Source organism: Ischnura elegans, chromosome 1, assembly GCF_921293095.1.
Source record: "Ischnura elegans chromosome 1, ioIscEleg1.1, whole genome shotgun sequence".
In the NCBI taxonomy this organism is placed as follows: Eukaryota; Metazoa; Arthropoda; class Insecta; order Odonata; family Coenagrionidae; genus Ischnura; species Ischnura elegans.
This window is the reverse complement of record NC_060246.1, coordinates 124,294,942-124,321,875: the sequence shown is the minus strand read 5'-3', so window position 1 is coordinate 124,321,875 and position 26,934 is coordinate 124,294,942. Positions and strand designations below refer to the sequence as shown.

Sequence of the window (26,934 nt, the reverse complement as noted above, 5' to 3'; positions counted from 1 at the left end):
AATAAGATTTTTGATCGCTAGAACAACGAATTTAAAATGCATTTAACTGAATTGAACACTAAGAAGCAATTTAATAACCTTTTAATTTCATTGACAGCCAGTGAGAAAGTCCATGTACACAAAACTTTGCCGTTAGAAGGAATAGAATATGCGCTGCTATCGTCTGCAAGCGGTCGCATTTTATAGCTCTACTACATCAAAAAGAAGTTACTTGCGTCCTGATCATCATAAATTTATCGCTAAACGGCATACTGCCCGACATATTATTAAGGAACCGGTCCCTAAAAAAAATTGGCGATACAGACAATCGAGTCGGCGTTTCCTCCTCCTAGGAACTCCAGCGCAATTATTCTGAATGGGGAAATGAGTTTTGGCTGCAGAAATTTCCTTTAAACTCTCATTAGGTCACCTTAAATAGGCAATCCTTAGCAGGTAACTACGAGGAAGCGATAATCTCCGATTCAGAAATTAGGTACTAGATCCGCAATGAAAAATAACTGCCCCAAAATTAATTACTAAAAGCTTCCCATAATGACACATATTAAGGTTAGATTAAGACTTAATGGTTATACTGAAATGTTAAATGCACGTTTGGGAACCCTAATTAAGAGTTGGCTGAAAAACACTTGGCTAAATTCTTAACTCAAGAAAGTCACAGAAATACACATCACAAGATCAACCGAAACAGTAACCAATATAAAGGAAAAGGGGACAGTTGGGAACGGTAATTGAAGAAAATGGTTGTTGTTAAATTTTCAATGCATTCATTCATGAAAGCACAAGCACTATCATTAACACTGTACAGGCGAGCTGAAAGGATAAGGACAAAGGTTGAAAGTGAGAAAAATGTAAATAAATCTCAAAGTTCATGAAGATTTGAGGGTTTTCCAAGGTTGTGGCAGTATCACTTCCACCAAAGAATCTGGAGATGAATGACCGCCTAGAAATAGAAATTTTAAAAAATTAGGCAGCGTTAAAAAATAATATAAAAAATAACGGTTACAATCCCAGGTCGTATCAGTAATAAGTATGGAATGACAGTAATTTTACCACGAAAGATCCCCACAGTTTGCTAATAATTGCTTTACATGAGGTTATGTCACACAAAAAAATTGAGGCTTTGAGGCATGAGAAAATTATCATCATGAGAGGGTGGGGCCAAATTTTCGATCACAAATATCAAGAGCTAAATTCATCCTTTTAATTCTCAATGTTACCACCATTTACTTTATTCTCGTGACTTCCTTTTTGATTACAACTAGTAACCCCTGCCCCCTTTCAGCAAAAAATATCCTGACCACATTACTGTTGCACTTTGGTTACAACTAAAACAATTTCTAGACTACAACGTCAGAAAATCCACATAAATAAAAAAGAATATGGAATAATGCCATGTCCCCTATAATAATGTCGATATTTGCGTAGGCGGATCACCGTTAGTCCATGTAGATTATTGTACGCTACACAACATCAATTCTTGCATAAAATGAGCATGGATGCAAGCATAACTAACGCCAGGTCACCATAAACCTTATCCCACCAGATAACAGAAGTTACCATAATAATTTCACTGTCATAAGAGTCCTAAAATTAGAGTAGGATACACATCAACACTTTCACCATGATCATAAAAACACTAATTCACTAAACAAATGTATCTAATAGAAATAAAATAATACAAGTTTTCCCTATCATTATAAGTAAACATTCGTGGTGGTGCGATATTTTTCCTCCACTTTTCTGTACTCACACAAAATTCCTCTCTAAATATCTAAAGCCATCCATTAATTGGAAAGGGAACTACGAAATCAACGAGGTAATAAAATTGTAATTAAGTACAATGACACAATAAGTAAAAACTGATGGAGCCATGCCTCCACGGCTATGTGGCATGTTATAATTTCGGTATTATGTGAAAAACATGAACCATTGAATTCCCGCGATAATAACAATAAAAAGTTCACTAAATAAATGAGGAAGGCTAATGTACTCTGCCTAAAATTCACGTCAGCCAGTTAAACAATCAAAATCATTAAAAAAAACCACGTGGGGTATATGAGATGGAATATAAGTTATTCAAACGCATGAAGTAAAGTCAACGTAATTTAAGCTTCAGCTTGAAGCAATAACCACGAGAAAATTAAGTGAATAAATATCGCATGCTTTGCAGTCTTTAAAAACAAGAGAAAGGGCATGCATGGAAGAATAAACAAGGCCGCCATTGCAGATACTGTAGTATTTCCACTATCTATTTGCACCGCTAATTTATTCTTAGCGAATAACACATATTTTCAATTAAAAAATTAGGTCGCTGAGGTCTAAAACCATGAAACAATTACCAAATTAACGATATCAGGAGCCATAAAACTAACATAGGTAACCCACCGCATTTTGAGTACTTACCACTGCTTTGAAAAAACTTTTAATTTCAGCTCAGCCTTCCTTCCTGGTTTCCCTGTATCTTGTAGAATTATTAGACACATAACAAAAGCGCGATGCACGGACCACCTTCAAATTTAATACCTTTTAGCAATATGAAACATCTTCCAAGTGACGACATTCACTGGTTCACCGTTGAAATTAATGAAACGGCAACGCGACACTGGACGCGCGACAAGCTTGCAGCGCCACTGTTACCAACTAAAAAAAATTGAATGACGTGGGAGGATTTTGGGGCTAGCCAACCAACGGCGTAGCAGCCGAGTTGGAGGGGGCTGTTAAGGACAACGAAACTTGAATATCATTCCACTACAATTAGTAAAACCTTCATATTTGCTACCATTTAAAAGTCTTTATCGGGTTTCTTTGGAATGAAAATGTGATCCACGAGAAGGTAATACCTTTCCTTAATACTTTCCGTTTTTCCACTAATCTTACATCTTTCCTTTCATTAGGTTCCTCTTCCAATTCCTCTGCAGTCTTCGTTCTGTAATCGATCATCCCTCTTTATCCATCCCTATCCCCATCTCTTATTGCCATTCCCCTGAAAATATTCCTCCACTCTTTAGTCGATATTTAACGGTCCATGAATTTGTTTCATTGTCGTTCTTTATATTTATTAATATGTCGACAATTTACTTACAGCATTGTTATTCTGCTCATTTAACAAAGTTTCATTAGCTACCCTAAATTTCTAAGCTGCTTTTTCTATTCATATGCATACTATTTCATTTTTTAATTCAGAAAATTCACAAAGAAATGAGAATTCCCTGTTCGCCGCTTATTCCATTTATCTCGTTCTAATTGACAGCAAGTGTATTTATTATTACAGCTTGCACTAGCCATGACGCACATATAGTGATTAATATGAATTATAAATAATCCATTTTAAGTAATTTACCACTTAGATGCGAGAGAGATTGTTTCACGCTGATGATGGGTAGATATGTATTCCACTTTTTTAGATATTAATTTTCACATTTTTATCTAACTCTAACCATTTAACTTAATTCTGTTGCGATAAATAAATAAAATGCTGTATAATATATTCTGAGGATTATGCACTAAGTACGTTTTACTTCCGATTGCTTTCATCACATTCCCCAAACTGCTCTTATGAAATATTAAATACTGTAACCTGTAGTCCAAATATCTCTCTCCCGCATGGCATTAATATATATCTATAACGATTAATATGAGGCCAATGTATTAAAATACAATTAGTATAATACGAATCAATGAGGAGCCTTGCAAACTGCTATGTTTTATTGGAATATTATGCTTCGTTGTGGATGAGGAGAGATGTATAATTTGACAGTGGGTGGAATGGTTTCGAAGGATAACGCTGATGAAGTTTGAATAGAATGTGAGTGTGCACATGTGGAATACACATTGTCTCGTACTGATCCGTGGAATCATTCTTTCAAAGTTAATGTTTGTTTTGCCCTTCTTTATCTGCATATTTTCCTTTTCCATTCTTTAATATCTCACTTTTCATCCGCAGCCCCTTTTCAAATGACAACTCAATGGTTTCAGAAGATATGATCATTCCCTATTCCTGCAGTCCTGTTTCATCAGTCTTTTCCACATCTCCCTCCATTACGCCTTCTCTTCCAATTTTTAACGTCAAATGCTGTCGATGATCTCTTCTTAGTGCCCGGAGTACTTCAATTACTAATGCCCGCCCCCATTTCTCTCCTAGTGCAGTGGCGCCGACTCCATGGGGCCTGAGGGGGCCCGAGCCCCCTCAAACATTCGTTTGGGGGGGCGGAGCCCCCTCAATGATTCAATAAAATAATTAAGTTATATTATGCTTTGTGAAATCACAAAAATATATTGGTAATTTTTATTTCCCATGTTGACGATAGTTACCTTTTAAAATAAATTCAACAATGTGTTAAAACAAATAATTATAAGGTTAAGCAAAACTGAATCAAGTGGTGTGAATCATGATAGTGTTTCGGTGCTGCGACACTGCTGCTTGGTGCTGCACTGGTGCTGCTTGGTAATATCTCTTCCCGGGGCAAGACCTCCGATATGGGCCCCCCCAATATTTTTTATAAGTCGGCGCCCCTGTCCTAGTGCAATACACTTTTTTTTCGCGACAAACTCTTCGTCCTTTCTCTGTCTCGAAAGTTTCGCAGCAGCGGTGATGGGAAAAGTGACGCAAAATATGGATGTCTCGTCGAATGAAGAGACTAATTCAAAAGAGAGAAACAAAAATTCTTTTTGAATACATCTGCTTGAAACTTCGTTGTGAAAGCTTTGAAACGTAGGCGGAATATGAAAATCTGCGAAAGTCTGTCTTTAAGGGACCGTTATTCCGCGCCTTGCTCTTTTTGTGTCCAACTGAGGAGTTCTTTCCCTTATTCACCATTTATTCTCCATCATAACATGTTCTTCTCTCACTGAGGGAGCTGATAACTATTAGGAAAGAAAATGCGCATGCATACAAACTAATTGATAGTTGTATTTACCCAATAATCCAAATCAGTAAAGGGAGATTTTTCCATATTAAGACGATTTTTTGTATGAAATATTGGATGTCTGTCCTTAATAACGCGTTGCATTCTCTGCACACTGACCTTATGTTAAAGTATTCTACCTATTAAGGTAGGTTTCAATAGAGTACTTAAGATGCATTCTGGGGGTCTCCCATTCTTTCTAGCATTTCGCTCTTCAATTCACTGTAAGGCCTATTCTCTTTCATCCTGTCTAAAAATCCTACCCTTCTACCTCCTCTCCTTCATTTACCCAACATTCTACCTTCTAACACGCTTTTCAATATCCCCTCCCCGCTAAGTGCTCGCTCCATCCATACCTTCTGTCTCCTGCGTATCTCATCTAAAGCTGCCGTTCCTCACTCACCATTTCCAACACTTCATCGTTCCTCCTCCTCTTCGTCCACTTCACCTTCTCCATTCTTCGCCTCACCAACATCTCCAATGCCTCCAGTATTATCTCGTCCTCCTTCCTTAGTTTCCACGTTTCGGCACCATGAAGAGCTACACTCCAGATCAAACTCTTCACTAACCTTTTCTTTAAACTCTTATATAACGATCCTTTCATAAGCTCCTTCCTGTTCATGAACGCCTCCTTTTCTAATTCAATTCTCTTCCTGGTGTCCTTAATGCTGTACCCGTTTTCCGCTAATGTCAAAAACATGACTTTCATGAGTTCTAGACTTCAATTCGTAAAAATCTTACCATATTGCTCAAAATTCCTTTAGGAATAATTCAGTTTTGTCACGTTGAATTACTTTGCATTAATTACGAATGGATTGAAGTTTACTCTCACCAGTTCAGTTTTACCTGTGTGACTCACAACAAAGTCCTTTTTTTGTGGTTCTTGAGGATGATATAATGAGATTTCTTCTTTGTCTTGGTAATTACATGCGGCTGTGAGATCATAAATTTTTCAAGAAAGACATATATTTTCAAATTTTGGAATTATTTATAATTTTTTCTCGAGATCGGGTGTTTGGCCAGCTTTGATTAGCTGAAATAATGAGATAATCATATTTCATCTGGACAAATCCGGAGGCATTTCTCCACAAGCGTGTCTCAAGCGTACCTGCTGCTTCCTTCCCCTTAACACGGCTGCGCGCGGAGCGCATGCGTAGGGTAAGAAGGGGAAGCGGCGAGCGGGCGTAAGCGAGAAGCGAATGCGTGGAAAGACCCAGTACACGCGTGGCGGCCTTTGCGAGAGTAGCGTCTGCTTGAGAGGAATTTGACAGTGCATCGATAAGATCCTCCAAAAGTACTTATTCAGCATCGCGACGTTTGCAGTGACGCGACTGCCATCTCGTTGGATAGTGTGTGGTTCATGGATGTTGTGAAAGTGCTCACCTACGTTCCCTTGGATATTCATCGGCCCTCAGCCATGTCGAGGTTGTACGGATTACTGTTTCTGAGTTGCATCGTCGTCGCTTCTAATTCAGGTGAGTTGTCGATGAGATGATGTTAGATGAGCTGTTGTAGTGATATTTTATTCAAAATTTTCCGTTATTTGTGGCATAAATTCCCACGAGTCAGTTGGACGTCATTAATCATGCGGAAGCTATTATTAGTGCACTATGGCTTCAAAAATGGTTTACTTTTCCATGCCTTCATTTTTAAAATTTAATTTATGCGTGTTTTCTTGTTATCTCTACATCCCCCTAATCCTAATCTAAGATTAATGCTAAGATCGTGAGCTATCAGGTTTGGAGTAGAGAGACAGAGGGAAAGTATAAAGGAAACGCGGTTTCTCTTGCGTAGGAAATGCGATGATGTGAGGCATTTGGAAAGAGCAGAGTCCAGAGAGGGATTTTTTGCCGTGAGTTGGAAGAACCTCAAGCATAAAAATGGAATCTAGAGAAAGGGAGGGATGGGGAGTGTGTGAAAAAGGGGATAAACTGAGCTCATGTTGGAGGAAGAGGAACGGTTTCAGTTTTCTCACCCGTTTCGTTTTTATATCGGACCCTAAAAATAGCGTACCTGTGAATCGAAAAACCCTTTTGAATAGCCTTTGAAATAGAGAAACTCTCCATGTTATCTACGAAATTTGAAGTGGAAAGTATCACATCGTTGCCTTTTATATATTTCTCGTTTACCTATATCAATTCTTCTTGCGTTTCCCAGCGGTTGATAGGCTACATATAATCTGCGAATGGAAACCCAAGAAAAATTCTTTCTACATTGAAATAACTTTAGTGCTTTATGCATGTATTTCCTTGTTCTCAGAGTCTAGACCAACATAGCGAACTTATTCTGCACTGTACTGTGTTTGCCTGTATTTTCAGTTTGTATTTTCTATCTTTATTTCTTTTCTTTTCTACGGCCTGTGCTTATTTATATCTAAATTATTTGCGTAAAAAAAACTATTGATCACAGGATTCGAGGTATTACGCCGAACTTTGATGGCAGATATATATTTTTATATAATATTTTAAATAGTACAAAACGGCTGAACGATAGGATTTTTCTCTGAGTAGGTTATTTATTTTAGGTCATAAAATTAATGGTAATTTATCGTTCAAGAAGTACTTAAGTAGTATCTGATGTGATTCTATCCCGCTAAAGGCCCAAAATATGGACTATCAGTACTAACAACGACTACAACGCTAAATCAAACACGACAGCATACGTAAATTCAACACAGCACACCAATGAGTACATTCAACCGAGAGTTTTGTCTATTATCAGTATAAAGTGCAGTATTTGTTGACTAAGAAACCGCTGTTACTGACATGTGTACATACTACTGGAGTAACACTGTTATTAACTAACTGAAAATTTATTTTCAATCAAAACTCAATCGGTAAAATAGTGATATAGCGTATTTTTTATAATTAGGTTTATGCTAAAATAAATCCTAGCATCGTATGTCCCTTGAATTAATAGTCTTCATGATAGGTGGCGCAATGTGGTGGAAAGTTTTAATAAGTAGGAAATTTCAATATTTTCACTGAATTTTTTTCGTAACACACGTTTCATTTTACAGCTAAAATATTGTTGCAATAACAAAACGCTTTGTTCAAATATGAACTAAGTTGAGACATAACAATGCCTTAAGGTCTCGTTAAGGCCAAGCAAACATCGGATAAAAATAGGAAACAGTTTAATGTTGGGTACAAACTCTTTAGAGATCTGATTGCCATCGATTTTACGTACGATTTCTTTATACGAATTTTAATGCCAATGATTCCATCTCCTCCTATGGAAAGGTTTGAACATATACATTTTGGACGCGATTTTTACAGTTTTAAGGTTCATTTACACTAAGATTGAAAATACATATTAACATCTATTTTTATGAGTGATCTATCAATTTGTTGATGATGCGATACTGTGAAATTTAATCACAGAAACTTTCATCCTCTAGTTTTTTATTCCAAATCATCCTGAAAGTTTTACCATTATATATTTATAAAATTATTAACAAAATTTCAACAAAAAGATATAAAAAATAGGAATTTATTCACAGATATATTTACTGATTTACGTGTGCTCTAAAAAGCCGTTATTTACATGTTCTCTCTCTTCAGCGTCATTATTTCTAGTGGTTTGTTCATGTATTACATTTTATAGACCGCGAGGAAGGTGATCTTGTAATAAATGCCCTATTTAAAATTGCTAAAGAGAGATTAGCAAAGTTCCACTTAAAATTTATGAGATTATATTTTTTGTGCCACAATAACTTTTTCCGCTGCGTCCAATTTTTCTCTCGTAGCATTTTCATGGTGTCCTCTTTTAAATCAGTTGCCAGTTGTATTTTCATAAAACAGAAATACGAAACACTCTTAATTTATTTTTAATTACTTGCTTTTATGTAGTCTTTGAATATCAAAAAAGCTTTTGACTACCTTAGTAGTCCGTTAAATTCCTCAGCACTTTAAAATACTACATGATTTAATGTCTACTATTCTGCTTCTGTCAGTTGTTGAGACTGTACAAGTATTTATTTTACGTTTGCATGAATTATTTCATTAACAAATACACTTTTGGTGCTGAAGCTGCAATGGAGATTATTTTAAGGCCTAAAGGGATTTATTTTGCGGATTTCGTTTACTTCACTCTCGAATATTCTTTAGCCATCTTTCCCTTTGATTAGATCATATTTTTCTATCATTGAGTCTGTATAGTGTGTACCTTTAATTTTACTCAGGAATTCTATTCTGTTCACTACTTCAGTAAATTCCTATCTCACCTCGCATTTGCTGTAACTATATCTGTGGTTGAACTCATAAAATTTGTACTCGTGGTTGTTTTCACGCTTGTGTGCAATAATTTCCTTCGCCACACATCATTGTGAGTAGATGCTTACCTTCACAAGGATAATTGAAAAGTTCTTTCGAGAGATTAAATATTGGTCTATGAGTCAAATCACATCCTTGAGATCACCGAGCGTCTTGAATTATTTCATATTAAGTTGAGGAACCAATGAAGATTTTAGTTGTGCTTTTTTCTCATTACATTTAACGATAAATATTTGAAACCTTTAGGCTTTCAAATTTGCATATTATAACGGCTAATTTTTCTAATCATTCTTTGGTGGACTCACTTGTTATTTCTACTCATTGCATTTCCCTCCATTTGGTTCTAACTACATTAAATATATGCCGTAAATGGTCATGAATGTTTTTTTTATCTTCTGAAAACGTTTACAGGGCCAAAATTGCTCTTAATGCGGATAAAAATCATTCAATGCGTCAAATAAATTTTAAATTTCATGTTTGTTTTTCTTGGATTTTTTTACGCCTTAAATTTTGATTGCCATACCTATTCATAACAACCTACGCTACGGGTTGAATCACTCCCTGAGTGAAATTTCGGTTGAAAAAAAACTATTTTCCAGTCATTTATCTTTATATCAATTTTACACTGAAACCTTAGTGGAATGAGTTCAAAACGCTCTTGGCCTTGAATTCATAGGTTTTGCATATTTAGAACGTTTTAAACATCCATCGCATATTGGCTTCTTTCCGTGGCCACCATCATAGAGTAAGTATATATACTTACTCTATGCCACCATCCAGGGCCCGCTGGCACCACCCAAGCCATTTTACTCTTAATTTAGCGAGCCTCGATAGAATCTGATGAGCCCTCATCTGTCAATCTATTCTCAAATATTATGATGAAAATTACATCAAAAATGAGAATTCGAGGTGTTAACAGTGCTGGTGAGCATGTGAATTGCAATTGCAGGTTGCTAAGACATCATTCCAGTCTTCAACCTTTGAGTATATATCGGAGAGTTTTAATCGACACAAACTTCTCTTAGTGATCATGTTTGTGTTCACCTCTATTGCTACGCATGCAAGCGTTAGAATATAGCATTCGAGTAAAAATTATATTTTTCGTGTGAAGGTAAATATTTGTGAAAATCCGCCATTTTCGCCGCAGATATTGGCTGTTTATGAGAGATGCATTTTGGTTGCGGAAACTGCGTCGCGACGTGTCGTCAGAACGTGAAGGTCGAGATTGGGAAGATTCCTCTTCATTCTTTCCTTCCACTATGAACTTCGAGTTCTGCTCCTGCAAAGAGAGCCTCAGGTTTAAAGACTGGTCTCAAAATTTGTTTTTAAACTTCGTAGACGAAGTTAAGTCGCCGTATGCATCATCAATCATCCCAAGTACATTCACAACCAATATTTTTTGGAAAAAAGGCCCTCAAGAATTTTCAGGTCCTGTGAAGCGGTGCTCTATTCCATGGATATCTCATATTCCGAGCGGTAGGTTCACGTTTGTGTCCTGCGAAGAGATTTATTTCGTCGCTTTTTTTATGGAATTTCAGTCGCTCAATTCTACATTGCGCTACTAATGCTACTAATTATGCTCTGCCCCGGAAATATGATTGTAAGCAAGGAAATTCTTTGATCTTAATTTTTAGCAGCGTCTTATTATTTTTCGGCCGTATCTAGTCACGCCGTTAGCGTAGTATATGGCTGTTTGTTGCCCTATTTATTTTCCTAATCTTTTCTAATAATTAAATCCTTTTATTTTTTTAAATTCAAGGTATGTAGGTTGGACAATTTGAGAGATACCCTCGTACCACAATAGCCGACCCCGTGACGCTGTATTTAGAAATAAAAGATACTCATGAAAAAATTTATAAAACAGAAGCGACATGTCTGAACCCGCTAATCATGGACAATAGAAATTTTTTAAAAAACGAATCAAATTATGACTTTAACTGTAGCCTACTCATTCAACTCACAAGTTAGAGACCCTGATAAATGGGTCACTGTCTCAGGTAAACTTAAACTACGTTGGGCATATTTTTAAAATCCCAATTGGTTACATAAGGGGTATATTATGAACTCAACACCTGAACTTTTAATATAATTCCGAGACGTAGTCACAAGACACCCCTCCTGTTGATTCCCTTGCCGCTCAGGACCGTCTGCTTGAGGAAATCCTTCCACAGCCCTCTTTTCAAACACCATCGTCTTTCGTCATCTCCCCTGTATCCCTCCTACGAACAGTGTTCTTCCTCTCTGAACTCCATCTGTCCACCGCTCCTTTCAGGAGTCCTCCTTCATCCCTAGTCCCCCCTAGCTCTCTTCTCGACTCCCTTTTATTTCCGCCCCAAGTCCCCGGTACTTGTTGCAGCAGATCACACATTCGATCGACCGTGAGTTTCCATTAGATGAAGCAAGGAAATGGATTTGGAATCCTGCGGAGGCAGAAATAAAGGAAAGAACAGGTAAAGAAGTGCGATTCCCGGGAAGAACAAATCCTGAGTCGAGATTGAAGTGAGCAGGTATTCTCGGAGAGATATTTTGTGGCTGCCGTACCAGATGGCGGAAATGATGGACATTGGAACGTGGCGGATTCTGTGTGAAAACTACCGGGAACCTTTTTTTAGGCAAGGGGTGTTTATCTGCGAAATAATATGTGTATAGAAATATTTGAAAATGAAAAAAAATTGAAATTTAAAAATTAAGATGTCTTTTTTCCATTCAAATTACTATACTTCATGCTATTTGCTCCGAACTCTATTTGCATGGCTTTCCCATCCACTTAGTTACCCGGTTAGTCGTTATCCTCCTGATTAGGTCTTTGCACCTACATGAGGATTTTTTTTCAGATTCCCCAGGGCACAAGGATTGATTTTGTGGTGATAGAATAGAGTGAGGAATGTAAACGAGGCGGTGATTGAGGAGATGAAGATAGAAAAAATATTTTCGACTTTTCTTTTTCCTTCGAAGAACCTTATTTACGAACGTGCCTATGGTTCGGCCAATAAAGAAGGTGGGATTCGAGTTAATTAGTGGTTACCGAAAAGTGATTTTCAAAGGAGCAGACGTCACGGTTCACCGCCCCTATTGAAAAGAGAACCCTGAGTAGGACTGAATGGACTTGTGGCAGTCCTTCCTCTCATTCGCTGGAGAGTATTCATTCTAGAACCAAAAGGCGAAAGAAGCGACTAATTAGCAATCGGTCGGGACAGAAATCTATCGACTGGTATGGGCCGCAATTCCACTCAATTGATTCAGCAGGCGCGTAATCTAGAGAAAATGTAGGTCGTAGAAATACTTAATTACTTAAGTCTGCTGTTTTTGCGAAGGTTTAATTTTTTTCTGAAGTAAAATCTAATTCTGTTCACCATAGGTTTTTTTCATGATTTCAGTTGACTCTATGGAATTATTTTTGTTGTCGATAAAACTTCATAAACTTACCACTCGATTTTCATCATCTTTTTGCAACTACCACCCAAAACTTTGTTTTTTTTCTATCTCACCGTTCATTCATCTGCAATATTTGATAGATAATGGTGTGGATGCTCACTACAGGTTAGAATTATGCCTTCAACCATGAATCACATAAATGAATGCTCATGTATAGCGTTTTCGTATCTTAGTATCTCCTCGTGTGAAATAAGAATCCGCTGAAATGGTATTTTTTTCATATCCCGTAGGAGTAGAATCAGGGAAGTTTTGAGTGAGAATTTCTCCTGTTTCCCGGCCATGGACGGTTTTGAAAAATATTTCAGGTGTCCAAATTCATTGGCGTAGTATTTCCCAAGTACCAAAATAAGTTTTTGGGCAAATCGGTGGTTACTCGTATCTTTTGTGATCTATTTGTGTTTCTTGTAATAAATTAATGGTATATGGAGTTAATAGTTCTAAATTCTTGGAAGGTCAGCATTAATCTAGGTCTCCGTTTGCTCGGAGAAAGATCTATAATGTAGACGAAATTTCCAAATCGTCAACCTAGTTTTGTGCGTAAAATAATTAAGGAAGAAAGTTATTTTTCGTTACGTTTTCCCATTTTTTTCCTTGATTATGAGGTTTTTCTCTCTTATCATACTGAGGTAGCTCTTCACATGTTATTTTACGATTCTTGATTTCACGACGCTTATTTCATTATGCTTCGGTAAACTTAAGTTTTTCTCTTGCCTTTTCAGACTTTCAGTAACGATACCCTATTTGAGCCTTCGCCTCTCGGCCAAATATTGTACTACTCATTGAATCTTGTGCTCGTTGAAATTCTTGTTAATGGCTGAGTGACCTCCCGCGACCCGTTTGTAATACAATATGCGTTTTAGACATATGTAGATTGTCTTTGTCGTCCCAGAATGTGATTCCGTAGCTCAGTTTTCGACATTTTTTCCTTCCATGCCTGAGTCATTGCAGCTATTTGAGAGGAATAAGAAATATTTTAAAATATCAATCGTGATATTTATGTGACTATGTGAATTAAAGATGATGAGATAACTTTTTTGCATTGGAAAAGTGTCATTAAAAAGTGAAAAACGAGGTAAACAAATGGAATTACAGCACGATATTTAAGAGAAACGGGGAAACTTATTTTTTTTAGCACGTAAAACAAGAGCGATTCAGCTTTAATTTCCTGCCTACTATATCAAAATAAATTTTGCTGAAGCTACAATATTATCAAAATATTTTTTCATTGATTGGAGTAATAAGCGTGGCAATCAGCTAATAAATTATAACCGTTATTCCAATACTACTGTTCAAATTTTATTCAATGCGGTTATTATTTATGAAATTGCAAATTATATATTTACCAGAATATTGTCATTTTCTAGATGCATTATGAATAATTAAATCGGTTGCCAAATCGGATGGAATTTACCTTGGTACTTACGCTTTGTTATTTCCGAAAATTATGGAAAGTGGCGTGGAACTCTGGCAATAATCTGGCACCAAGTTTACGTGATTAAGTAAGAAAGACAATTACTTTAGCGGCGTAGAGAAGACCGGAACAGTACTCACACTCTTAAATATCAGCTTTTTTGGGAATACAAGACCCCAAATGAAAACTACTCAATTTTCACCGCTCAAAAAATCGCTTTAGTCATCGTACCATAAGTAATTACACTTCCGAGCAATAGCGTACCAAGCAGACTGGTTGTTTTAGTTGGAATGGGATGAGAACGCTGAGGCCATGTGATTCTTGAAATAGTATCTAAAGTAATATTTCATATTTTTAATTTTTCTGAAGCAGAAGTAGGTCTTATAATGCATTAGAAATCTTGAGTCCTAATTTTTGCCACTTTTTTATCATCCATAAAAGTTTTGAGGAAATATTTTCAGCATTTAAGTCTTCTCAAAGCACGCATTCTGTTGCCTATTTCTTCGCAGTCTTTCCTCGTTCATTTTTAAAACTTCAGAAAGGAATTTTGTGATTTTTCATCAAAGAGGATAATGAGGAGAGCAAATCTCTTTTGAGATAATCAAAGTCTAAATAAATCAAGTCAATGTACTTCCGTGAAATAAAAACATCTTTATTTAGGGCTCTATAGATTTATTTTCAGTTCCGCACACGTATTGAGACCTAGGTACTTAATCGCCTTACCTTATCATTTGATAAAGAATGGAACCATTTGGCTGGCAATCTTTGAGCCAAGTAAAATAGTCTTTTGTCTTCGTTCAGTTAAGCCGAGTGCAAATTTTAATATGAAAGTTATTAACATGACATGAAGTGATTCAGGCCTAATACATATAAAATTACACACACACATACTTACATTATGGTATCCAAATAATATATCTTGTCTATTTTTTAAGCTCCTGGGGGGGGGGGGCGGACGTGCCCCCGTCCCCCCTAAATCCGCCCATTGTTGTGAGGTAGAGTACTCTAAATATTATTCTACTTTCGCTTACAGCAACTGTAAATGAGTGTCTTGAGTGTAAAAGAGTGTAAACATCTTGGAATAAATATAAATGTGGGAAATACTGGTTATCACGGTCCATGAAGTCTTTCAAATTTCAATTTTCGGTCCTCGCGTAATTGCCAAGTTCATTTGCGGTCTGCATGTATGGAAAGATAGCCGACCCTTAATCTGAGATACGACCTAATCTAAATTTAATTAGAGATTCACCAAAGAGCCCGTGATGAAAGTCATTGATCCTTACGTCGCCACAAATAATGGCATGTTCATCGTTTTTTCTCCGATCTTCACAGTTTGACGCACTCACAAAAACCTTCCTCGTGAATTCCTTTCCGAAGAGTTTTGGTTTTATCAACTCATTCGAAAATTCTTATGGCATTTTTTAAATTTAAGGAGGAGTATTTTCTTGTACTAATTTTCAACAGCTCTACAAACAAAACTTTTTATAGAGTAAGTACTCACTTAAATATTAAGGGTATTTTCTTATTTCTGTGGACCTAAATTATAAAACAATATATATATAATTTACATGTATGCCTAATCTATTAATGTAACTTAATTTTTATTTTCAGGTGAGTGAGAATGAGCTCCGTAGAAAGTAAGTGATATCCTTGATATTACTGAAACCCTGAAGATAACTTTTTAAGGCCATATAGCTCTATTAGAATATGGACATGGAGTTCTTCAAGAAGGTAAAAGAGATTCTCCATCGCATTTTTTTACAAAAATAATGTTTTTATTTGTGATCACTGTATTTATTTGAAGGTTCTCAGTAGTGTATTAATTTTCGTTTCAATTTCCAAAACTATCCGTAGCAACTGCAAGCTTAAAATTTCCTTTCTCGATAACATATACTAGTATAAATAGGCCAGAGGTCTTTGGAATTTTCTGAAACCATCAATGCTTTTAAATCATGACAGGCTTTGTTTATTTGGCCATTCAGGTAAATTTTATCATTCAAGCCATAATATAATACTTTTTCTATTGTCGTTTGATTTTCTGTGCTACCTTTTTATTGCAATCAATTGCCATACCCTGAATCGTTTTCCGTTACCAATTTTTATTCTTTTATTTCCAACAGTTTGATTCGAATATTCGCACTACTCGTGTAACATTCTAGTAAAATATAACTCTCTGAAGGTAATATTACTTTCCCACAGAGAGAAACAACCACTCAGTTACAGATCATCACCGCATTATCGTGATTTCTTCTTTTGTTACATTTATTCTACCCCGAAATATCATCTTCAAATGCCAGCACCGCCCATGGTCTCCCAGTTTTCTGTCATCGCCCGTCCTATGTGTCTGGCCTCTCTTCTCCTCTGCCGCTTCCTAACTTGATTATATCACTCACCTCTTCACTCAGTGTCATGTATCGTAACTCGTCTTCCTGCCATTCGCCTCGTTTCTGGACTGCCTCCAAATACAACTATGCGTAACCCTTCTTTTTTCCACAGTGATTGTTCCTATTTAACTTCTATGGTGGTTATTTGGTATCTTATATAAGAGTTATTCAAGGAAATAGCTTTAAATTACCTTGCGATTTACCTTACGGAGCCTCCCGCAAGTGCACGTTAAAGCCGAAAATTCTGCAGAGGAAAAATCATTTGCCTTGGCTTGAAAAAGACAACACAGATATAAAACATTTGTGGTCATTAATACATACAGGGTTTGTCCGGAAAGTAATAGGACTGTTTTTCTTCCGCCGCGACTGTACTTCGAAGCGTGCACGTACCGACTGCATTCGGAGGGCGTTCCTAGCTAACGAACGAGTGGCTTGTCGTTTGTCTCTGAGCACCTGGAGAGTCAGGACAGACATTTTTGCACTACGTGTCTCTGTTAGTGGTGCAAGCCGAAAATGCAGCGTTCTTTAGAGCAGAGGTACGCGATTAAATTCTGTGTGAAACTCGGTAAATCTGCAACAGAGACGTTTAATATGATCAAGCAGGCTTACTTAGATGTTGCTTTAGCAAGAAGTGGAGTGTTTCGGTGGCACCAGACCTTTTTGGAGGGCCGGGAAGAGGTCGCTGATGAAGACCGTGCTGGAAGACCTGCGACTTCGACAAACACCGACAATGTGACTCGAGTGAACAAAGTTTTGAACTCAGACCGTCGACTAAGTATTCGTTAAATTGCCCAGATGTTAAATTTATCGAAATCTGTGGTTCATGAAATGATGACGGAGAATTTGAACATGCGCAAGGTGTGCGCGAAGATGGTCCCAAAAGTGCTCACTGACGACCAGAAATTGCGGCTCGCACCGCCCTTCTTGTGATCAGCTACCTGACCGACGGACGCTTCCGCAGCCGCCTTACAGCCCAGATGTGGCCCCCCCGGACTTTTTTTTTTATTCCTTGCCTGAAATTGCCGATGAAAGGCAAGCATTTTGAGACGACAAAGGGGATCCAAGCAGTATGCACCTTGGCTCTCAAGGCTATTCCGGAGAATGCCTCCCGTGACGCCTTCAATGCTTGAAAATCGCGCTGACAGCCCTGCATCGACGCAGAAGGAGCCTATTTTGAAAGTTTTTAAAGAATTGTAACGATTGGCTCAATAATTTTTTTTAATCGACTCAGTCCTATTACTTTCCGGACAAACCCTGTATAATGGTTATATTTCTAATTATTATTCCTTGGTAATTGGAGGAGATGGAGTTCAAATCAATAAGGAATTTACATAGGAGAGAACTTTTACTGTTTGCAAAGTTGCTATTTAAACTCTTTCCCCACGTTCAAGCCGGGTCGATATGAATCTCCCTTCGGAAAAATCACTTAGCCTTTCTCCCGTATTTTCCTCTTATTCGATTACACCTTGGTCCTAAGCCAACCGTCATATTTCTTGGTTCAAACATGGAATAGTTATCATTAGTTGCCGCTAGATATTGCTACTCCAAAGAAAGAGTGTTAGTCCTAGGAAAAGTAGCCAGCCTATTCCCGGATAAAGGTCAAAGAGAAAATTTCCTAACCAGATAATGCAGGATATGAAACAAAATATCTTTAAATGTGCTCGAGTCAACCTTAAAATGGTAATACTTCCTGATTACGATGGAAGGTAATCTCGTAATTTATTTGGGACTCGGCGAGGAATAATAAATCTATCGTAACTACTCGTGTTAGGTATGATGCCATTATTTTTATCTGGAATTATTTTCACTGTCAGTATGACTGGTGGATACTTTTCTCATGATTGCGATGTTTCGCTGGCTTCGCGATAGACATTTAATTTTTTTAGCGTGAAAAAGAGATTTCTTCCCATTTTCTTCTTCATTCTTCCCATTACCTTTCCTAAGGCGTGTTTAATGCATGAATCTTGAACAATTCAGAGAGAAATGGAAAGAAGATGAATATATGGGATGAATTTAATGGAAGCGTTGATGGAAACTGATCGGAAAGATAGGATTCCTATCAAATTTGGATCCGCGTGGGCGTTCAAAGAATGTGATCGGAGATTTTCTGAAGGTTTCCGAAGGTTTGGGGCCAAGGGACCGGCTAGGGCGTCATTTCTCTTTCCGCCCTGAAGGAGCGATTGAGGAGGAAATTGCTGGTACCAGGAGGAAAGGTTGGAGGGAGGAGCCAAATAATCTGTTTGAAAAGCGATACTCGTGCGTATCTATCTCTCGACTAGAGAGTTCTCTGTCCAATAAACCCTCACCAAATTATCATTTCGCTTCACTCTTCGAGCCCTTTACGAAGCCATCCCTGTTATTTATGACTGATGGTGTTTTTTTTGAAGATTTAAAGGGAAATGCTTTTAAAAAGTGAAAGGGAGGAATACTTACTACCTTTTTTAGTCCATCGTCTACGCTTGTATGTTCAAGATATTTTTGTTGCTCCTTGAACCCATTTACTCCTAGGTTTTGTGTTGCGTCACTATGCTGTCTACTCTCTTTTTACAGTTCATCGCTCACTGAGTGTTTAGTTATTTCCGACGCTGATTCCAAGGCCTACCAATCTCAATATAATTTTCTATTCCTTATTATTAACATTTGTAAAACTTATATGGATTTATTTGAAACTTTAATCACGACCGTTCTGTAAAATACGTGTTGATGAAATACATACTGAGGTAAAATTTGTTTCCAACTTCAGACATGAATTTTAAACTTAAAATGCATGTTTTGTAACCGAAATATTCATCTCTTTTTTATTTATTTCCTCACCACCGAAAACAGCGGTATTTGACTTTTACATCGGGGTTTTGATAACATGTAACCATAAAACGTACACAAACATCCATTCCCTGGATAAAGTTAAATTACCCAGGCGGAACTCGAACCCGCACCTATACCGAAATACTTAACCTCTTGGTTAAGAAATCCTACCACTCCACACTACAGTTATTTTTTCTGTACCTCTGTTTAATCATCAATCACTCCTTTTTTCCATCTACCGTTCCCTCCCTAGATGTTCCCTCCCGTTTACTTCTAGGTTTTTGTGTTGCCCCCACAATGCTGTCTGCTTTCTCTTTTGCGGTTTGAGTTTTTTTGTTAATTTAGACGCTGATTCTAAAGACCGCTATACACGGCGAATGATTTCATTCGCATGATCATTCACCGTGTATGATGGAACAATTCGCGAATGAACCTTCATGCGCATGACCATTCAGTGAAAATTAGAACATGTTCTATTTTGCATGATCCTGTGAACGATCGCCTGATCATTCAGCATAATCATTCGCATGATCATTCACCGTGTATAGCGGCCTTAATGCCTACCAATCTTAATGTCATTAAATATTCCTTTATAATGGGCATTTCAATGCAAATTCTAAATGGATTTTTTTGTATTTTTAATCATGATCATCCTGTAAAATGCCTGTCGATGAATTGTATCCTGAGATGAAATAATTGTAATCTAACTACTGACGAAAATTGCAAATTTGTGATGCATGTTTTTTTTACCGAAATATTCATTGCATGGTAAACAAATCCTACCACTTTCCTTAATACTCTTATCTCTATCTTCAGCAATGGCCTGCCAACCTTCCGTCATCATTTCTCCAGAATGGACCTCCTTCAATTTTATTTTGTCCTTTAAATCTGCCTGGACATCAGTGACTACTTTTATTTCCATCTTCCGTTCCCTCCGTAGATGTTTCCAAACCCTAGTTTACTCCGCTTTTCCTACCTGACACCTCATACTGATTATAGCGTGGAAGTTTTTTATTTTATTTATTTTTATTTACCACTTCTCGGTAAATAGCACAGAACCGCCTTTACCACAGAGCTTCAATATTATAAACAGAACCTCACAAATAGCCATGCCCTGGATGGGGACCACCTATCCAGGCGGTATTCTAATGCTGCACTTTGGCAGGCGAGGACTTTACCCCGCCGCCGCCGAAGCCGGCGGTATAAGTCGGTATAAGTATATCCTCTCATTCCCGATACCTTCTTCTTATTATTCACGAGATAATTCATTAGCTATTTGTCTCCTTTCTGCTGTTATTTTTTCACTTTAGAGTTAGAGTAATCAATAGTTACGGTTTAACAATCAGTACAACTATTTTTGCGCATTGACCTTCTCATACCATCACTTGAACGTAGTTTATACTCATTGCAATAACCTTTTTTGCGGGGAAAAGAAAATTCATGCACATGTTCCCAGCACACGATGGGGAATTAAACCTAATTTAGCGCTAGTCAATACCTGTGCGTGGGCAGTGTATAACGTACGTTCGTATGTATAGTACATTAATCGCAAGTAAATTTGCGCTTGGTCACCTCGAATCTCAGTTTGAATAATACCTATAACTGCAATAGATTGCATTATATTCAATATATATTGGCTTTATTTCGGTGCCTTTTCTGAATATTCCTCTCTGGTATTTAATTTTCCCAGCTCAGTCTTTTTTATTACAGCTCTCTCTCCATTTATATCTCTCCTGCGGTGCAGTTATGTGCTACTTTTGTTCCAAGAGAATTAACCTGCTTATGGGCCTAGCTTTTCACATGTCATTCTTCTGAGTTTCATGTGTTAAATTTTCTGTCTATAAAATTAACAAATCTGCCTTTAAATCTCTGCGCATTTTTTTCTTTTTTTTTCGCTTGGGCAGTCACCAATTAATTTCAGTGTAAATCTATCTGTTATTTATCCATTCCATCGTTTTATGCTCTTTTCTCTTTCAGTTAGGCTTTTTTCAGGTCAGCTCTAACTCTAGGCAGTTTCTTTGAGCCGTGGCTGCACCTTTGGCTATTCATAAATTTAATGTCCCTAGATCCTTTCTCGGTTACTTCTCATCATCCCGTTTACCTTTCTCTTTCTTCCACTCTTTATTTTCTGTAGCCTACCACCCAGGCTTTTTGCGTAGCACTGCTTAAAAAAAACAATCCCATTTTTAGCGCCCTTTACCCAGCATTTTTTCTACATGCCTTTAATTTATCTCCTCCCTTCACCTTCTTTTGCCGCAAACGGAACTCAAACACAGTCCTAACACTTAGAGTTCCTCTGGGAATCCCAAAGCATTTTTTGGTCTTTTTTATGCGTTCCCTTTCGTTGTTTTCCGCCGTGTCCCTCCTCTACAGACCTCGACAGTAATGCTCCACTTTTATGGCGGAGCACGTCCCTTGTCTTAATCTCGTTTGTGCTTCCTCTCTTGTGTTCCCCAACCCTCTTGATTCTTTCTATACACTCTCTTTCCTCTTTTTTTCTCTCCTAATACCTGCAGAAGATTTCTCTTTTGTTCCCTCGAATACAGCGGAGTCACTGGCCGCACTATCCTTACTATTCGGTTTGCATTTTCCATTTTTGTCGTGAAAAAAGTATTATGATCTACCATAGTACCAACTAGATTTTTGCAAAAATTCCTAAAATAAGCAGATTGTATTTTAAATCCGCTATTTTCATCTAACTGTATTTCATATGGCTGTCTCACGAAAGCTAAATCTTGGGCTAACCAGTCAATAAATGATGTTAATCCTTCATTGCATACCTCATTCAATTTTCTGCCGCATACACTCCAAGGTTTTTTTCGTGGGCCTTTTTCCATGATCCATCCTTTATAACCCAGAGCTGATTTAGGGAGAAATCTAATTTCAAGATTTTTAATTCTGAAAATTTGAAAATTTTACACTCAATGATAATTGTCGTGGCATCTATTCCATCATTAAAACTTACACTAAAAAATAATGGGTGGTTTAAATATTTCCTGAATTGAGCTGAAAGTTTAAACATTTTTTATATTGCTTAGAAGCATCATTGGGTTATAAAGGGTTAAGTGTGACTTAATTTTGTTAACTTTGAGGTGAACTTAAAGTGTGTTACCCATATTCAGTGCAATTATCTCGCACAAATGTGTTATGCATTTTTTTGTTTCAGAGTAAATGGCGGATGGTATCGCAAACACTGGTCAAGGGAGAGAACTCATGCAAATCTTATCCTCTTTAGCGAAAAAAAAATCGTATGCTTTTTATTTTTATATTAATGTACTTAATGCGCCTTTTATTGGAACGATCCATTCTCTGATTTTATTTTAGTTAATCGGATATGAAACATTCAGCTTACTCCACCTACATAATATATTCGTTTGCCTGGACTCAACATACGTTGTTTCTTTTAGTTTGCATGACCTTAAGTAGCTAAAAATCAAAATATATTACGCAAGAGGGTTGCTGAAAGTGATAAAAATATTAACGGAAATGCTACCTGGGCCTCTTTATCAAGGCCAAAATAATTTTGCCTTAGCTCAAAGTACCGTTTGATTGTTGTAAACAGCGTTTTTTATGATTACAAGAGTACTGTGTGGGCCGGTATTGACTTCTATGTATCTGGGTGATGGACTTCAATCACGTTAGCTTTCCTTTCCAATTTATTATCATCTAAGGGAATGATAAAATAATTTTCGGTGACAGCAATTCTAAATGGTTTTCACCCACACTGCAGTCGCCCCCCTCACTTTGTGCTGGCTTCCTCCAATATTACATGAACGCGGGCTTTGTGGTTTTAATATTTTTTGTTCGACGCTTATCCAAAGCGGCATTCTATAAAAATTTTGGTCTCCACTCACGCAATTACGTGCAAATTCCCTTGCTTTTACCCTGCCCACATCCAGTGCCACCCTTCATATCACCCTCTTGCCCTTTTTAGCCACAATTTCCGACGTTATTCGTAATTTTTTCTCGGCAAAAGAAATTGATCCCAAAAAAGTTTTTAAAATCATTTAGGTGCTATGTTTACAGTTTTTTGTCCAAAAACAATTATGGACATAAATTATTGGATATTTAAAAAATTATTATGAAAGTTTATTTCCTGTGCTCTGGATCTAAAATTGGGAATAAATACTTATTCATTCTCTTTGCCATGAAAGCGTACAATAAATATATTTGTTGTTCCTCGGAGTGTTTTACTTTGCGTTTATGATTAGGAAAATACGGGAGTAGATTAAAGGTAAAACAGCAGATGAGGATGCCTTTTTCCATAATGCATACCCAAATTCTTTCTTCTTAGTATAATTTATTTTTTTTGAAATTGTTGATGGCTACTGAAGACAATATTAATTACCAGTTCTGGCCGTTCCATCACCTATTTTTTTATTCAATTTTCTCATCCGGATTCCCCGAAATTGCGCGTAGTTTATTTTTGACGCTCGAGCGCGCTCTTTAATAAAAATTTCCGCCTAAGATTCACAATAATGAAAATTATTGGTTTTTCCGCTATAAAAAGTTAATAACTTCATCACAAATTTTTAATCATGATTTGATTCACCAAGTTAATCAAGGGATTAATTATTCATTAATGTCAGCGTCCACGAAAGAATTGTTTATTTTTTTAATGACATAAGAGATATATTAGGTATGAGCCAATTTTGGCCTTTAAACATTATTCAGTAAGGCACCTTTCCGTAAGTCCTCAAGAAATTCGTCGAGAGATGAGAGAGCCATACGTAGCGATTTTCGTCGGAGTGGGTAAGGAGGAAGTCATTCAATTCTATTGAGCGTGACAGTTTGTTATATAAAGCGAAAATTAGGAGGAAAACAGTTCTCCCGTAATTTCATTGATTCGGTCGAGGCTATGTCCAAGATCTCGAGAACGGGTGGAGTTTGTGTGTGAGGATTTTTAATCTTCAATCATTCCGTCACCTTCTGTGCAGTTTTGCGGTGGGTAGTAAATTCGGATACTGTCTAATGAGTGGAGACTCATTTAAACAGGAAGCCTAATTGAAAGAAACTGCTCGTGACCTACCAAAATAAGTCAAATTATGATTTCAGGCAGTGAGGCGTGAGCAAAGAGCTTTCAAATACATATGTTTTTATCGTGATAACCAAATTTAAAACAATGTAGATATTTAATATCCACATACATCATTAATACAACATATTCTGCGTATAAGTATAGAATGTATCTACTCTAAAACTCGTGTCATTTGTTTTTAAAAAAAACTTTGCGAATTTTGAGACTTATAGAATAGTTATTTTTTGGCTGCTTATTTTGGATATTGTGGCTATTACGTATTGTTTTCTACGTATGCCTTTGTTTTTCTATAACGTGAGCATCATCAGAAGTTAGAAGGAGACTAATTAACTTAAAATGGCATTTCCTTGAAAATAAAGCATCAATTGGACCCTACGTCATACACACGTATTTTGGCGGTTGTAAAACATAATCAACAAATACTAAAAAGGAGATCATTGAGAGGCAATAAGATTCATGATTGTGAATCAATTTTACAGTTCTCGTTCTTTATTACCTTAAGGCTAGTAATTTATCTATCCCTTTTAAGTCTTGGAGATAATTACGCTTTCCGCTCAATCAAATACCTAATTACCTCGATAAATTGCATTAACATGCCATTTGATTATTTTTTACTCCTAAATTAAGAGCAGTCAATAGCATGTTAGAAAAATACATATTAGACGCATAACACTTGCTATATATATTTTTTATATTTAAGTCATTTTTACTCTTCAATATTTCTCCATCGCTGCATCACGCGTTGACACGTCATTTCTTTACTGAAGCTTCTAGATTTTGGTCTCAAGCCCCTATTAAGTAAATGATTTCCATGCCGTCACCCCAGCCCTTGGCATTGCTTTAGTTGCTCCATTTCTCTCATTCTTCCGTACCACTCTTCCTCTCCTTACGTCCGCTTTCTTTGCAGTAATTTATTTCTCCATCCGTGCTTATCCCTCGTTTAACCATTTATAACCGTACCCCTCCTCACCTCTTTGGAAACGAATCTGTCCTCACTTTATCCTCGCCCTTAATCACGATAAAAGCTCCGTCTTCGGGAACACAGAACAATTTAAAATGCCGATGGGTGGAATTAAAAAGGCTCCGTGTGATGGAGTGTATCCTGTCTGAGCAATGGGAGTGAGAGAAAGGAGTACGATTAATGGTGAATATTTGGAATGGGGTTGATTTATTGGAGGTTGTAGCTGATAAAAGAATGGTTGTTTTGTGGCGAGGTTAAATGATGAGTGAGTGTCACTAAATGCGATTCAAGATAGAGGTAGGGAGGCTTGAAATGTAAAATGGGATATAAATGCGAACTCGGAGGAAGAATCGTTAAGGGATTGAGAGGAAGAGAAGAATGCGCCACATATTTTTGGACTCATCTCCGTTGAATTCCATTCTTCGTCTGTCATGTCGCTCCACCATCATTCAGTCACTGATGCGGGATGGCGTCGTTAACTGGTGCTTTCAAGTTTCAATATGAAGCATTCAATAATCCTTTGATTTTCCAAATTCTTCCCTTTACCTCGGTATCTCCTTCCCTTCCTGTCTTTCCACCATTCCTCTCCTTTCTCGGTTTCTTCATAACAATAACAACCATTGCTTAAGAAATAATATCGATCCATGAATGTGTTTTAGTTAGCTTAAATTTCTTTCGATTTCTGTCGCGAGTGAGGAAAACATTCAAGACAGTAAAGCTTCGAAAAACTTATCTTGAGCCAGAATATTTAGTAAGCGATTATCTCATTTATCGATAGTTCAAATAAATTTTGACGATAATACTTCCTCGATTTTTCTGTGAAATGCGAGTAGAAAATCCGAGATGACGGACTGCCGTCTTTTTTTCATAATCAGAAACAAATGAGACGTCGACAAAAGCAAAGGCTCTCCTTTGGTGCTAAATTATTTTGCTAAATATCTCAACCTGTAAGAATAAGTATTCAAAAAATGCCTGTTTCCCTTTCCTGGATGGCATGCGAATGAACTTATTCACTCAACGTGTGATAAGATCAAAAAAAATTCCGCTTTCTTCGAAAACGGTACAGCAGTGCCCATACCACTTGTAAGTTACTTTAAAAATGAGAAAATTGGTGTAGGGATCATAATATATATATATAAATTATGAATTGCTGGCTTATTTCAAGTCGTTAGTAAGCAAGAAAGGAGTGATAGCGTCCACCGAATGGTGAGATACAAGGAAGAGAAAGGGTAAAATCTGCTCCTAAATGTCTTCCCTTGGGGATATTCTTCTTCCACTCACCTTCCCCGAATCATTACTGCCCTAATTCCACAGAGGAGACGTAACCACTAAAAGCTCTTTCAGTCCCCCAGTACCGCCATTCTCGCTTCGCAGGGGCTACGCTTTCGACCAATGCCGCCTAACACCCGGACAACCTTGATATGCTCCACTGACCACCATCCGTCTACTCCCTCTCTTTTTCCTTCTCTCTCCTTCACCGCCTTATTCTTGCCGAAAGTCCTCTCAATTCTTCCAAATACTTCCTTCTTGAGTCCATTACTCGAGTCTATGCACAATCTACTGGAAGCTTCTCGTGAAAGACGGCTGAAAAAGGAGAATAAACGAAATGCGTTCCTGCAAGCGTATTATGTTGTTGAAATTCTCAGATTAGCGGGTACCCTGGCTCGGTAGATGAAATATTTGCTATTATTTTGCACCTGGAAGGTCACTAGTGGCATGGGC

General features: G+C 37.3%; 1 protein-coding gene across 1 annotated transcript in view; it reads left to right on the top strand.

The window, feature by feature from the left end:
• Positions 1-6,142: 6,142 nt before the first annotated feature.
• LOC124169252 overlaps positions 6,143-26,934 on the top strand; it is a 512,664-nt gene continuing 491,872 nt past the window's right edge. Inside the window, exon 1 of the mRNA XM_046547818.1 lies at positions 6,143-6,379. Coding sequence (XP_046403774.1) covers positions 6,265-6,379 — 115 coding nt within the window. The 5' untranslated portion in view covers positions 6,143-6,264. The remainder of the gene's footprint in view (positions 6,380-26,934) is intronic.